This window comes from Lepus europaeus, chromosome 2, assembly GCF_033115175.1.
Source record: "Lepus europaeus isolate LE1 chromosome 2, mLepTim1.pri, whole genome shotgun sequence".
NCBI lineage: Eukaryota > Metazoa > Chordata > Mammalia > Lagomorpha > Leporidae > Lepus > Lepus europaeus.
In genome coordinates this window covers 148,392,278-148,406,216 of record NC_084828.1, presented here as the reverse complement: position 1 = coordinate 148,406,216, position 13,939 = coordinate 148,392,278, and the positions used below count along the sequence as shown (strand labels likewise).

At 40.9% G+C, this 13,939-nt stretch overlaps 1 protein-coding gene across 4 annotated transcripts in view; it reads left to right on the top strand.

Annotated features, from left to right (window-relative positions):
• Nucleotides 1–13,939, top strand: part of DNAJC13 (DnaJ heat shock protein family (Hsp40) member C13) — a 145,140-nt gene that overhangs the window by 110,234 nt on the left and 20,967 nt on the right. For all 4 annotated transcript variants that reach the window (XM_062214722.1, XM_062214706.1, XM_062214713.1 and 1 more), the window contains exons 46-51: nucleotides 2,052–2,151; nucleotides 4,395–4,469; nucleotides 5,090–5,202; nucleotides 11,777–11,946; nucleotides 12,106–12,148; nucleotides 12,505–12,678. In XM_062214722.1, coding sequence (XP_062070706.1) covers nucleotides 2,052–2,151; nucleotides 4,395–4,469; nucleotides 5,090–5,202; nucleotides 11,777–11,946; nucleotides 12,106–12,148; nucleotides 12,505–12,678 — 675 coding nt within the window. The remainder of the gene's footprint in view (nucleotides 1–2,051; nucleotides 2,152–4,394; nucleotides 4,470–5,089; nucleotides 5,203–11,776; nucleotides 11,947–12,105; nucleotides 12,149–12,504; nucleotides 12,679–13,939) is intronic.

Genomic DNA, 13,939 nt, shown 5'->3' with positions numbered 1-13,939 from the left:
TGGGACACATTGCTTTATTAACCAGCAGCAATCAAGTCTTTTACTTTTTATTACGTGAGCCGAGAGTCTTTACGACCGTTGGCTGCACAGGAACCGCCTGAGGCCCCACTCCACGGAGCTCTAACCTCGACCCTGCAGCCGTAGACCCCCAACGCCACAACATTTTGCTACGCAGGTGTCACAACAGCTGTGGGTGTAGCACCAGTTGGGGTGTCTGCCTCCTATATCAAGAGTGCCAGGTTCAAATCTATGCTGCTCCACTTCCAATTCAGCTTCCTGTTTAAGTACATCCTGGTAGGCAGCAGATGAAGGTTAAAGTCCTTGGTTCCCCTGCCACCCTAGTGAGATCCTTATTGAGTTCCAGGCTTTTCACTTCTGCCTGGCCCAGCCCTGGCTGTTGGAAGCATTTGGGGGAGTGAACCAGCACTTAAAAATTAAAATAACTAAATTAAAAAACATATTTTTAGATTACATTTAGACTTAAGAAAGATTTATCATGGAATAGAAGTTAAATTGGTTGAAAAATTAAGCATATTCATTTAATTGAAAAATATGTTTCCTTACTTAATTCAAGTCTTGTAGTTTTTTTGTTTGTTTGTTTTTTGTTTTTGGAGTGGGAGTGTTTGTTTTTGTATTTCAGAGAGAAAAAGAGTGCTGCCATTTGCTGGTTCATTCCCCATGTCCGTACAACAGCTGGGGCTAGGCTAGGTAAAGCCAGGAGCAGGAAACTCAATCTAGGTCTCCCACCTATATAACAAGAACCCAGTCAAACTATCATCACCTATTGCCTCCCAGTGTCTGAATTAGCAACAATCTGGAGTCAGGAGTCTGAGTTGGAAGTCAAACCCAGGTGCTTTGTTGTAGAATACGGGCAACCTAACTAATGTCTTAATTGCAAGGCCAAACACCCATCCCATCTTATAAATTTTAAAATAAATATTAAATCTAGGATATGTTGCTCTAAGATACTAATAACCACAAAAGTTATCCTCTTTGAAAGAAGAACATGCCTGTTTCTTTATAATGGAAAGATCTGTTTTGATGAGTACTGAAAACATTTGCTTTTCTCCCTGTGAAAGCAAGAGTCACAGTAGTGAGGGTTAGTATCATCCTAACCACTTGTCATCCCAAATCTGTCATTAAAAAACACAGCAGAGGTGTAGGCATTTGTCCTAGTGGTTAAGACATAGCTTAGGGCTGGCACCGTGGCCTAACAGGCTAATCCTCCGCCTTGCGGCGTCGGCACACTGGGTTCTAGTCCCAGTTGGGGCGCCGGATTCTATCCCGGTTGCCCCTCTTCCAGGCCAGCTCTCTGCTATGGCCCCGGAAGGCAGTGGAGAATGGCCCAATTCCTTGGGCCCTGCACCCGCATGGGAGACCGGGAGAAGCGCCTGGCTCCTGGCTTCGGATCAGCACGATGCGCCGGCCACAGCAGCCATTGGAGGGTGAACCAACAGCAAAAGGAAGACCTTTCTCTCTGTCTCTCTCTCTCACTATCTACTCTGCCTGTCAAAAAAAAAAAAAAAAAAGACCTAGCTTAGTACATCCATATCCTATATTGGAGTATCTGGGTTCAAGTCTCAGCCTTACTTCCCATTCCAGCTTCCTGCCAATGTAGGGGGCATTGGGAGACAGCAGTTATGGCCTAAGTAGTTAGATTGTTGCCACCCATGTGGGAGACCTCAGTTGAGTTCCTGGCTTCTTGATTTGGCCTCGCCAGGTGGCTTTTGCAGGCATTGAGAGAGTGGACCAAAAATGGGAGCTTGCTTTCTGTCTGTCTGCTATTCAAATAAATTTAAGAAGGAAGCATTACAGTATATACCATAGTTCTAGGGCATGTGCTGGTATAGTATTAAAAGTTTCATAAACTCCTCAAGATACTATTTTTCAAAAGACCAGTCTTTAAAAATCCAAATAATAAAGAGATAATAAAATTAAACTCTCCTCTAAGAATGAATGCTTTGTCCTTTTTAAAAGACTTGTGTGATCCAATTGATTTAGGTTCAAAATTATTTGCAAAACTTCTAAGTATTCTATTGATTACTTTTCAGGTCGTGAATATAGTGACATCTAATCAAGATTGTGTCAACAATATTGCAGAGTCAATGGTTTTGTCCAATTTATTGGCTCTTCTACATTCATTGCCATCAAGTACGTATATTCACAAGTAGAATTTTGGAAACCAAGGCAGAACCAACCCATAGAGGCTCAGTTACATAGTTGACACAAAAACTCATATGTCAACCATGTTTGGTTTTTGGAGTATTTAAAGTGGTATTCTTTGCACTAGATGAGTCTTCCTATTTTTTACATAAACTAATAAAATTACCTTGTATTTTCTGTATCAAAAGTTGAAGGTTGAGGGTGAGAGAACTCCAAAGGCAATGTCATTTAGTTTGCCAGGCAATTGCAGTATAACCAGTGTCACCACTTATATCAAAAGAATGCACTGCTTAGTTGATTTTGCTAAACCTTGGATGTTGTGGTAAACTTTATGTCTGTTAATCTCCTTGAAAGTAGGAACTTGTCCTATCCATTTTCCAAGGACAGTGTTTCTGTAGGTTCAATGAATTGAGTAGAGTTGAATTTTCCTTGATTAATTTTTTTCTTGAGTAGGTAACATGCTTAAAATAGCTTTTTAAAATGACAAGCTTGATAGGTCATTTGCAGATTCTTTTTATCATAACTACAACACTTGTAGGCCTTTTTTCATTTTTTTTTGGTTTTTATTAGCTTCATGAGACTTCAGTATAAAACTAAACTGGGGGCCGGTGCCATGGCTTAACAGGCTAATCCTCCGCCTTGCGGCGCCGGCACACCGGGTTCTAGTCCCGGTTGGGCGCCGGATTCTATCCCGGTGGCCCCTCTTCCAGGCCAGCTCTCTGCTATGGCCCGGGAAGGTGGTGGAGGATGGCCCAAGTCCTTGGCCCTGCACCCGCATGGGAGACCAGGAGAAGCATCTGGCTCCTGGCTTCGGATCAGCGCGATGCGCCGGCCGCAGCAGCCATTGGAGGGTGAACCAACAGCAAAAAGGAAGACCTTTCTCTGTCTCTCTCTCACTATGCACTCTGCCTATCAAAAAAAAAAAAAAAGGCCGGCGCCACGGCTCACTAGGCTAATCCTCCACCTTGCGGCGCCGGCACACCGGGTTCTAGTCCCGGTCGGGGCACCGATCCTGTCCCGGTTGCCCCTCTTCCAGGCCAGCTCTCTGCTGTGGCCAGGGAGTGCAGTGGAGGATGGCCCAAGTCCTTGGGCCCTGTACCCATGGGAGACCAGGGGAAGCACCTGGCTCCGCGCGGTGCGCCGGCCACAGCGCGCCTACCGCGGCGGACATTGGAGGGTGAACCAACGGCAAAAGGAAGACCTTTCTGTCTCTCTCTCACTGTCCACTCTGCCTGTCAAAAAAAAAAAAAAAAAAAAACAAAAAAAAAAACAACTAAACTGGGCCAGTATTGTGATGAAGTAGTTAAGCTGCAACCTGGAATGCCAGAATCCCATATTGGAGCTCTAGTTTGAGCCTTGGTCACTCCCCTTCCAATCCAGCTCCCTGCTATTGTGCCTAGCAATAGAGTAAAGGATGGCCCAAGTATGTGGTCCCTGCCACTCCTGTGGACCAGCCCCAACCCTTGCAGCCATTTAGAGTGAACCAACGGAAGGAAGATCTCTCACTGTCACCCTGTGAAATAAATGAACTGGCTGATAAAAGAAACATTATTAGAGAAGTCATAGTTTGAAAGAGTCACTTTATACCTGATTTCATATGGTCCTGTCAATAATTTAGTCTTAGAAGAAAAGTGCTGACATCTAGGTATTTCAGCCTACTCTGCTGTCATTGATATTTTAAATTCTTGTAGACTGTTTGCTCAGGGACACTGTTAGTGTCTTTTCAGTCTTAGCTTACGATGTTGCCTGCTCCTTATTAATGCCCACCTTTCGATATTCCCCATTTGATGCTAAGAGTAAAGTCCAGTAGCCCAACATGTTTGTGTATCTTTTGGCAGTCCAGAAGCAGGCTGTTCTGACTTACAGGGGAGCATCGTCTGGAAATTGCTACTTCTTCCTTGTTTCTGCATCTTGACTGCTTAGGGTGTCCTGTGGGTGTACTGAAGTAAGATTTTGGGTGTGCAGTGAATATCATGATTATGACTTTGGAGTCAGATTTAGACACAAAATCCAACTATACTATTCACTAGCAGTGAAACCTTGGGCTGCTCAAAGTGATCTTCAGCTTTCTCATTCCTTACATGGCCATGGTTATAGTTGTCTTGCTGGTTATTTTGAAGATTAATTGTGATGCCCTGTGTAGAACTAGTTAAATGTCTGGCAGAGAGTTGATAACTAGTAATGTAAGCTAATGTGATGATACAGTCTTTGCAATGTCTGTTACTCCACAGGTCGTCAGCTTGTTCTAGAAACTCTTTATGCTTTGGCATCGAGTACAAAAATAATAAAAGAAGCAATGGCAAAAGGTAATGTGTAGAAGGCTTTCTCATTTGTGTACTCAGTGGGATAAAGCTTTGTAAAATCTAATAAACAAGAAAAATGCTTTAGAAGGTTACAGTTTTAAAAAATCAAATTGCAGAGCCATTATTATGGCATAATAGGTAAAGTTGCAATGCCAGCATCCCATGTGGGTGCCGGTTTGAGTTCCAGCTGCTCCACTCCTGATCCAGCTACCTGCTGATGTGCCTGGGAAAGCAGTAGAGAATGGCCTCAAGTCCTTGGGCCCCTGCATCAACTTGGGAGACCCAGAGGAAGCTCCTGGCTGGCCTAGCCCTGGCCATTGCAGCCATTTGGGAAGTGGACCAGCAGATGGAAGATCTTGCTCTCTCTGTCTCTTGCTCTGTCTCTTCCTCTCTCTCTCTCTTTTTTTTCCTCTCTCTTTCTCCCTCCCTCCCTCCTTCCCTCCCTCTCTGACTTTCACTCTCATTCTCTCACCGTAATTCTACTTTCAAATAAATAAAATCTTTTAAAAAATAAAATAATAAAATCAAACTTCATTGAATTGAAATAAGATTGAAACTAAATTCTGATTAGAAAAATGTGTATTCTTTATTATATTAACACTAATTCTTTTTTTCCTTCATAGGAGCTTTGATTTATTTATTGGATATGTTCTGCAATTCAACGCATCCACAGGTTCGAGCCCAAACAGCAGAACTTTTTGCTAAAATGACAGCAGATAAACTAATAGGTCCAAAGGTAAGCACAAAATAAGTTCCTGGAAGGAAATTGTTAAAGTTCTGTTAATTTGATACTGATTTCATGAAGTATATCAAAAACTGTGATAATGATTTGATATGAAAAGTTGAAAGATTTTTATACCTAAAATTGTTCATATGTATGCAAGGTAAATTTGGAAAGTGGAATTAAAAGAGAGAGCACATTTTCTGTTAACTTTTTTTTTTTTTATGGTGGCTTTGATCTCAGTCTTTGTTTTGATAGGTAGAGAAACAGAAATACAGAGGGACCGAGATCTCACATCTACTGGCTCACTCCCCAAATATGCACAAAGACACTCAGGTGGGGCTGAAGCTGGAAGGCAGGAACTCAGTTCAGGTCTCCCACAGAGGTGTAAGTGATTCAGTTACTGGCACCATCACTGTTGCCTCCTGCTGTCTTCATTACCATGAAGCTGGAACCATGTGCAAAACTGGACATGAAACCCAGGCACTGCAATGTGAGACATGGGCATTGTAACCAGTGTCTTAACCACAAGGCTCAATGCCTGCCCTTTCATGAACCTTTTGAAGATGCCTAGCATTACTGTTTGAGAAAAATAATCACAGAAACCTGCACCAGAATTGAGAGTTCCTGAGAGAGTGTTTGGACTGCGGTGATAAAACTGTTCATCTTCTTGAAGAGAGAACAAAGGTGTATTTAGGTTATGGCAGAAGATAGGTTAGATGTGCATGCTCAAGGACTGGCGGCCTGTAGATGCAGCTGGTGAAGGAGTTGGTGACATCTGGATTAGGATGTGTCTCCACAGGAAGGGTGACATGAGTGTTACAGCACCCTTGTCTCCCCTTTCTCCCAGGAAATCTTTTATTCCAAATCTAGAGATAAGTAGGTGACCTTTGGAGCCATTCTTCAGTTTGTAGTACAGGAACCTGTTAAGAGAATATTTTAAATAGGTTTCACTCATATGCAGGTGCGGACAGAATTCTTGTATTGTTATTAAAGCAGTTTTATAATAAATAGTGCTCACTGAAGCATTATCTGTGCTGGTCCACCAAGCAGCACCTCACATACATGAGGTGAACCATGAAATGGTTCATGATCCTTGCTTCCAGAGTTCTATATAGGATATCCAGAGTAGAACCTGGAATCTGTATTGTTTATTTTTTTCTTTCTTTTATTTTTAATAAAGATTTATTTAATGGGAAAGCAGAGAGAGGGAGAGACAGATAAGGATTATCTTATCCCCACTGTTTTACTCCCAAAATGGTCACAACAGCTGGGCCTGGGCCAGATTGAAGCCAAGAGTGAGGAACTCCGTCCAGGTCTCCCACCTCGGTGGCAGGGGCCAAAGCCCTTGGGTTATCCTCCACTTGCTTCCCAGATTAATTATCAGAGAGCTTGACTGGTAGCAAGATACCCGGGATGTGAAACAGTCAGTGCTCCACTATGAGATGATGGTGCCTCAGCTGCAACAGCTACACCCCTGGAATTTGCTTTCTTAACATACTCCCCACATGATTCTTTTGGATCCTGCCTGAACTCATATTTAGAAATGATTGCTCATGTGTCTGCAAAGGTACCTTGGTTAGGGAGAGGTTCCAGGTCCCCACCTCTAATCTAAAGGCAGGGTGACTTGCCTTGTTCATGTTGTACCTGCACGTGAAGTTCAGTTTGAAAATGCTAATGGCTGTTAAACATTTTTACATCAGTAAGACAAGTTGAGACTATCATAGGATGTTAAAACTAGGAGTAAATAATAGTTTGTCTTGAGCAAGATCAGTGGGGTAAAGCGGATTATTTGCATATATGCAGAAGAGACCATAAAACCGTGAATATTGATATTTAAATGAGTCTTTTCCAAAATCTTTTTTATTGTATTCAAAAGACAGAGGTACACAAGAATCTCTCATCTACTGGTTCACCTCTCAAAATAACAATGGCCAAGGCTGGGACAGTCCAAAACTGGAACTCAATCTGGGTCCCCCTTTGTTGGCTATCAGGGACTCAACTACAGGAGCCCTCACTGCTGCCTCCCAGTGTGCACATGAGCAGGAAGCTGGAATAAGGAGTGGAACAAGGATTCGAACCCAGGCCTACCTCCAGTAGGGGATTCACTAGCCACCTCCCCCCATCATACTGAGTTTTCTTGAAGCAAGAATTGGATGGTATACCTTAAACGTTTTAGGTGTTTTAAGTAAATATGTATTGGAATTGTCTTTGAGCTCTTCATTTGTATTTTTGACCTTTGAAATCTGTGAGGGGCAGATTTTATCAAGGTGAGTGTTTTTTTTTTTTTTTTTGACAGGCAGAGTGGACAGTGAGAGAGAGAGAGACAGAGAGAAAGGTCTTCCTTTGCCGTTGGTTCATCCTCCGATGGCCGCCGCGGCCGGCGCACCGCGCTGATCCGATGGCAGGAGCCAGGTGCTTCTCCTGGTCTCCCATGGGGTGCAGGGCCCAAGTACTTGGGCCATCCTCCACTGCATTCCCTGGCCACAGCAGAGAGCTGGCCTGGAAGGGGGGCAACCAGGACAGAATCCGGTGCCCCAACCGGGACTAGAACCCGGTGTGCCGGCGCCACAAGGCGGAGGATTAGCCTATTGAGCCACGGCGCCGGCCAAGGTGAGTGTTTTTACATTTGAATTTTCTGTGTAGGAAAGATAGAAATATCAGATAATTAACTAACTGGTTTGGAGCAAGAAATCCTAGAACTGGGATCAGTAAACATTTTTTTCCTTTTCAGTAATAGTTTTATTGAGATATAGTTGACATGCCATGCAATTCTATTTTTAGTATATTCACAGACTGGGCGATATTAATTTATTTTAGAACATTTTCATTAACCCACAAAGAAACCCTATAGCCTTCAACAGCTTTTCTTTACACCCTCTTCTTCCTTGTACCTGGCTACCACTAATCCACTGTATGTCTATGGATTTGCCTATTTCATACAAATAGAATCTTAGAAGATGTGTTGTTTTGTGGCTGACTTTTGTCACTTTTCAAAATAGATTCATCTATTTTGTAGCAAATATTAGCGCTTCATTCTTTTTAATTGCTAAATAATCCATATTTTGTCCATTTATCTTGATGGACATGTGGATTGTTTCTACTTGGCTATCCAAATGTTACTACATTAAATGTTTTTGTGTGGGCATAAGTTTTTAATTTCATTAGGAGTGGAATTTCTGGGACATACAGTAACACTATGTTTAACCTTTTGAGAAATAGACTGTTTTCCAAAGTAATGTACCATTTTAGCTTCCTGCCAGCAGTGTCTGAGAGGTCTGATTTCTCATGTTTGCTATTATGTCTTTTATTAGTATAACCATCCCACTAGGTATGAAGTAATAGATATGTCCTGGTTTTGATGTGCATTTCTCTGGTGACTAGTTATGTAGAATATCTTTTCAAGTGCTAATTAGCCATTTGTACAATCTGTGCAGAAAAATGGTTATTTGTATTCTTTCATTTTTTTAAAAGACTTATTTATTTGAAAGGCAGAATAACAAAGAAGGAAAGACGGAGACAAAGAGATCTTTTTTATCCAGGCTGGCTCTGTGGCAAAGCAGGTAGAACTGCCACCTGCAATGCCAGCATCCCTGCTGATGTGCCTGGGAAAGCAGTGGAAAACAGTTCAAGTGCTTGGGTCCCTGCACTCATGGTGGGAGACCTGGAGGAAGCTCCTGGCTCCTGGCTTCAGATCAGCCCAGCTCCTTCTGTTGCAGCCATTTATGGGATAAACCAGCAGATAGAAGATTGATCTCTTTCCCTGTCTCTGTCTCTCCCTCTCTATGTATCTGTAATTCTGCTTTTCAGAAAAATAAATGAAATTTTTTAAAAATCTTTTTTATCTACTGGTTCACTTCCCAAATGGCCACAAAAGTTAGGGTTGGAGCCTGGTTGGAGCCTGGCCGAAGCCTGTCTGGATCACCCATGCAGGTGGCAGGAGCCCACGAATTAGGACCATCTTGTGCCTTCCCAGGTACATTAGCAGGGAGCTGGTTTGGAAGCAGAGCAGCTGAAACTTGGAACTGGCACCTTGATATTGGTTACCAGCATTGCAGTTGGTGGCTTAACCCACTGTGTCACAATGTAGGCCCTTATATTCTTTTAAAATTAGGTTGTCTTTTTGTTACTGAACTGTAATTGTTCCATATGTATTTGGGCTATTAACCTTTTATCGAATGTTATTTGCAGATATTTTCTCCCATTCCGTTGATGGCTTTTCCATTTTCTTATGTGTCCTTTGAACCCAAGTTTTAAATTTGATGTCATAGATAAGAAGCTGTTGCTTAATCCAAGGTTACAAAGATTTATGCCCATGTTTATGATGCCCTAATAAGGGTTTTAATATTTTAGCTCTTTTACTTTACCTTTGATCCATTTTGAGTTAATTTTTGTACATGGTGTGAGACAGGGGTGGGTCCAGAAAAGTTTTCCTGTGAAAGGCTATATAGTAAATATTTTGCCATTTGTGGACCATATAATCTCTATCACAAATGTTTGGCTTGTTTTAACAGGAAAGCAGCCATTGGCAGACAGTATTCAAATAGATATGACTCTGTTCCAATAAGACTTAATGCTCAAATATAGGTGACAGGCCAGATTTGGCCCCTCATTTGCAAACTCCTGTTTCAGAATAGCTGAGTAACCAGAATGTAACACTGAAGGCTTAATGACAAAATTGTTTACCTTATGTATAGTTTTTACTAAAATGTATAATAGCATATACATCAGTGAGTGATAATGCTTAGCACTTCTTAGCAGTTGAAATGCTTTAAACATCCTGGCTAAGCTTTGCTTGAATGCCACTTTTTACAAATGAATAGACTTGGATCATTCATTAAATTGATGACCAAGCAAGCACTCCTAGAAATCAAAGAGGAAGAGACTAGGTTTTATACAGCTGGTCATTACTTATTATTTTTTTTAAGTATCAGACCATAGTAGATGAAATTAAATTAATTTAGAAATGAGAAGTCTCTGTAGATTGACAGTTAACCTAAGTAAGGTTTTTTTTTATCAGTTTAATAATATTTAGAAATAAAGCTGTTAAACCTAAGGCATTTGAAATTCATCTAACCAATCAATAGATGACTTCTGCAATAATGTTTATAAATGCAGCTTAACACAAATGTATAAATAGCTCATTTCTAGAAAAGTTATTCCTTCAAATTTAATATACTTGGTATGAAAGCAGTTCCAGTTTCTATTGTAAGCTATGAAATATTTAAAAACAGGAGATTTGTGTTAAGTGTGAAGTAATACGGCCAGGTATAGCAAGATGGGTACATGAAACCATAAGCAGCTTGCTTTGTGAGTCGCAGACCCAGAGTTACTCACTGTGTAATGATACTGGGTCTCCAAACCCAAGTTTCTTTAGCCCCATGGTGAGAAAATTAAAATGAGTGGCCTTATCTAAATCCTGCTTTAACTCTTGGTGCTTTTTTGATCATGTGTTTCTCTGAGCTTTGTTGAAGTGTACTCCTAGGGATGGATATAGCGCACACAGGGAGCAAGGGAAACCTGGTTCTTAGGGAGCTCATGATTGAATGCAGTGATGAACTTCCTCTTTCCCCTACCTGCTTTTGTCCTCTGTGGAGTAGGTTTGTGTTTTGGCAGAATGTTCTCCGCAGCTTTAGGGAATACAGAAGGAAATAAGCCTGTGAAACTCCGTGCTGATTTCATTCACCCTGATGGTATTACTTGATGTAGAACAAATGCCCTCCAAAACTCTTTGGGTGTCCGAGGCAGCTGCATGGTTATGCTTTATGGATGCCATCATGTAACCATGTTGTTTACTTTAGCTCATTGATTGCCGTGAAGTTCAGAGCTAAATTTGTAATATATCACTAGCAATTATGCACAACTTTGGATGTTTCTTTATGTGTTTTCTCCGTATTAGTCCTCAGTCAAGTGAATAAGTATCTGCTGCATGCTGGGTAACTGAGAGCACAATCAATGAGTAGGACAGGTTGGGTCAGGGAAGATTTCCCTGAGTTAAGATTTGATGACCAGAAGGAAAATACTTAGCTTCCCAGGCTTCATTTTCCCTTTGTCTTTATGCCTCACACTAATTTTCAATTTGTATATATGTGAATGCTGAATATATTTTTTAAAGGTACTTTTTGTTAAAAGGCAGCATATAGCATAAAACATAGTAGAGCAAATTGAATGCCTTAAAAATACTTGTACGATACAGGCAGTGTGAAAAATATTAGTTTGGAATGGGGGACAGTGAAGGAGATCTGGAGGGATAGGCCACACAAGGCATTCTGGGAAGATGGAGCAGTATATGTGAGGCATGACCAACAGGTGTTCTGGGAACTTTGGACAGCAGTGATGCTGGATTGTTAAAATGGAAGCAAAAATGAAACTTGATGAGCAAGTGGGACCAAGTTGTAATGATTCTTATTAAAGTTAACTTTGAGTGAACCGAAGTTTTTTTTCTCCCACTCCAGAATGTCTAGGTAATAGTTATGGCCCATAACAGCCATAATATAAATTATACTGATATTCTACCCTAGAGAAATGTAAAGCAAACCAAATATTGAGTTGTTTCCAAGAGATCTTTTTTTTCTTTCTCCTCATCTAGGTTCGAATAACATTAATGAAATTTTTACCAAGTGTTTTCATGGATGCAATGAGAGACAACCCTGAAGCTGCTGTACATATTTTTGAAGGAACTCATGAAAATCCTGAGTTAATTTGGAATGATAGTTCCAGAGATAAAGTGTCTACAACAGTTAGAGAAATGATGTTAGAGTAAGTAAAGACAAAAGTGATAACTTAGCACTTTCAGATAAAGTCACTAGGAAGAGCAAATCATAACTAATCATATCTCTAAGACACATTCTAAAAGTTAGTGAAAGCCTTGTTTTGTAACTGAATTGTGTCATTCAACCTTCTTTTTTTCCTCCCAAGGCACTTTAAAAATCAGCAGGAAAACCCTGATGTAAACTGGAAGGTAAAATATACTTTTGTTTTACATTTTATTTTTTGTTGATTTTTATTTGTTTAATTCTTACGGAATAGATTTAAGCCAAAATGTAGCCACTCTGTCATTAAAACAATTGAATATCCTGGAAAAATAAGACTTCAAACATAAAAGTAGGAGTGTTCACTTTTGAAGCAAATAACTAACCAAAGTGCCTTTTCTGAACTTTATTAAGAGGAATATAAAATATATTGCACTTACAATTTGATTAAATTAACAGGCTGCTTTTGCACTAGTTTTGTGAGTGTTTAATAGAGTTTGTGTTTCTTGCCTTCATGTACAACTAACAATTACTAAATGATTTGACTGTGGTTTTTTCTATAAAGTTGCCTGAAGATTTTGCTGTGGTGTTTGGAGAAGCAGAGGGTGAACTTGCTGTTGGAGGAGTTTTCTTGAGAATCTTTATTGCACAGCCGGCTTGGGTTCTAAGGAAGCCTAGGGAATTCCTTACTGCCCTACTAGAAAAATTAACTGAGCTCTTGGAGAAGAACAGTCCTCATGTAAGTTTTATTCATCAACAAAACAGTTCCTTGTTGGCTAAATATATATGCTCATGATCTTTGTCTTATAAAAAATTCATCTTCAGTGACCATGCATTAGCAATTGGCAATGTCTGTCTTTTTTTAAAAAAAATATTTATTTATTTATCTGAAAGTCAGAGTTACACAGAGAGAGAAGCAGAGGCAGAGAGAGAGGTCTTCATCCGCTGGTTCACTCACCAAATGACACAATGGCCGGAACTGTGCCAGTCTGAAGCCAAGAGCCAGGAGCCTTCTCTGAGTCTCCCATGTGGGTGCAGGGGCCCAAGGACTTGAGCCATCTTCTGCTGCTTTCCCAGGCCATAGCAGAGAGCTGGATTGGAAGTGGAGCAGCTGGAAATCAAAGTGGTGCCCATATGGGATGCCAGCACTGCAGGCGGCAGCTTTACCCATTATTCCACAGCGCCGGCCCCAGCCATGTCTTTCAACATAGCAGCCATGTTTGAATTCAAATATACCTATCAGTCTTTTTTTTTTTTTTTTTTTTTTTGCCATGTTTAAAAGTAAAGCTCTTTAGTACAATGGTTATTTATAAACCCAGGTGGAATATCTATATTTGAGATGTCATTTCTTTTTTTCTTTTTTTTTTTTAAAGATTTATTTATTTATCTCAGAGGCAGGGTACAGACAGAGAGCTCTTTCACCTGCTGGTTCACTCCCCAAATGTCTGCAATGGCCGGAGCCAGGCTGATTTGAGGCCAGGAGCCAGGAGCCAGGAGCTTCTTCTGGGTCTCTCCAATGTGGGTACAGTGGTCCAAACAGTTGGGCCATCTTCTGCTGCTTTCCCAGGTGCATTAGCAGGAAGCTGGATCAGAAGTGGAGCCAGTGCGCTTGTGGGATGCCAGTGCTGTAGGCAGAGGCTTATCCTATTATGCCACAATGCTGGCCCCAAGAAGATGTTATTTCTAATAATTGTAGAACCTCTGAAAGAATTCTTTTGCCACATCATGTCCAATGGTTACATAATTTTAAGGAAATACCTCAATGTTCAGTGTTCCTCTGAAAGTGTTCCTGCTCAGACATTTTTTTCACTACACTTATGCATATGGCAAGGATGACACCAGTCAAAGAAATTGACAGAAGAATAACTGCGTGGGTGATTCTTGTACCTGTGCTTAAAACAGATTATCAGGGGAGCAAAAGTGAGAAGTTAGCCTTGGTGTTATTTTGGCAAATGTTGAAACCCTGATAATATACCAAAAGACCTCAAAGTTCATGGAAG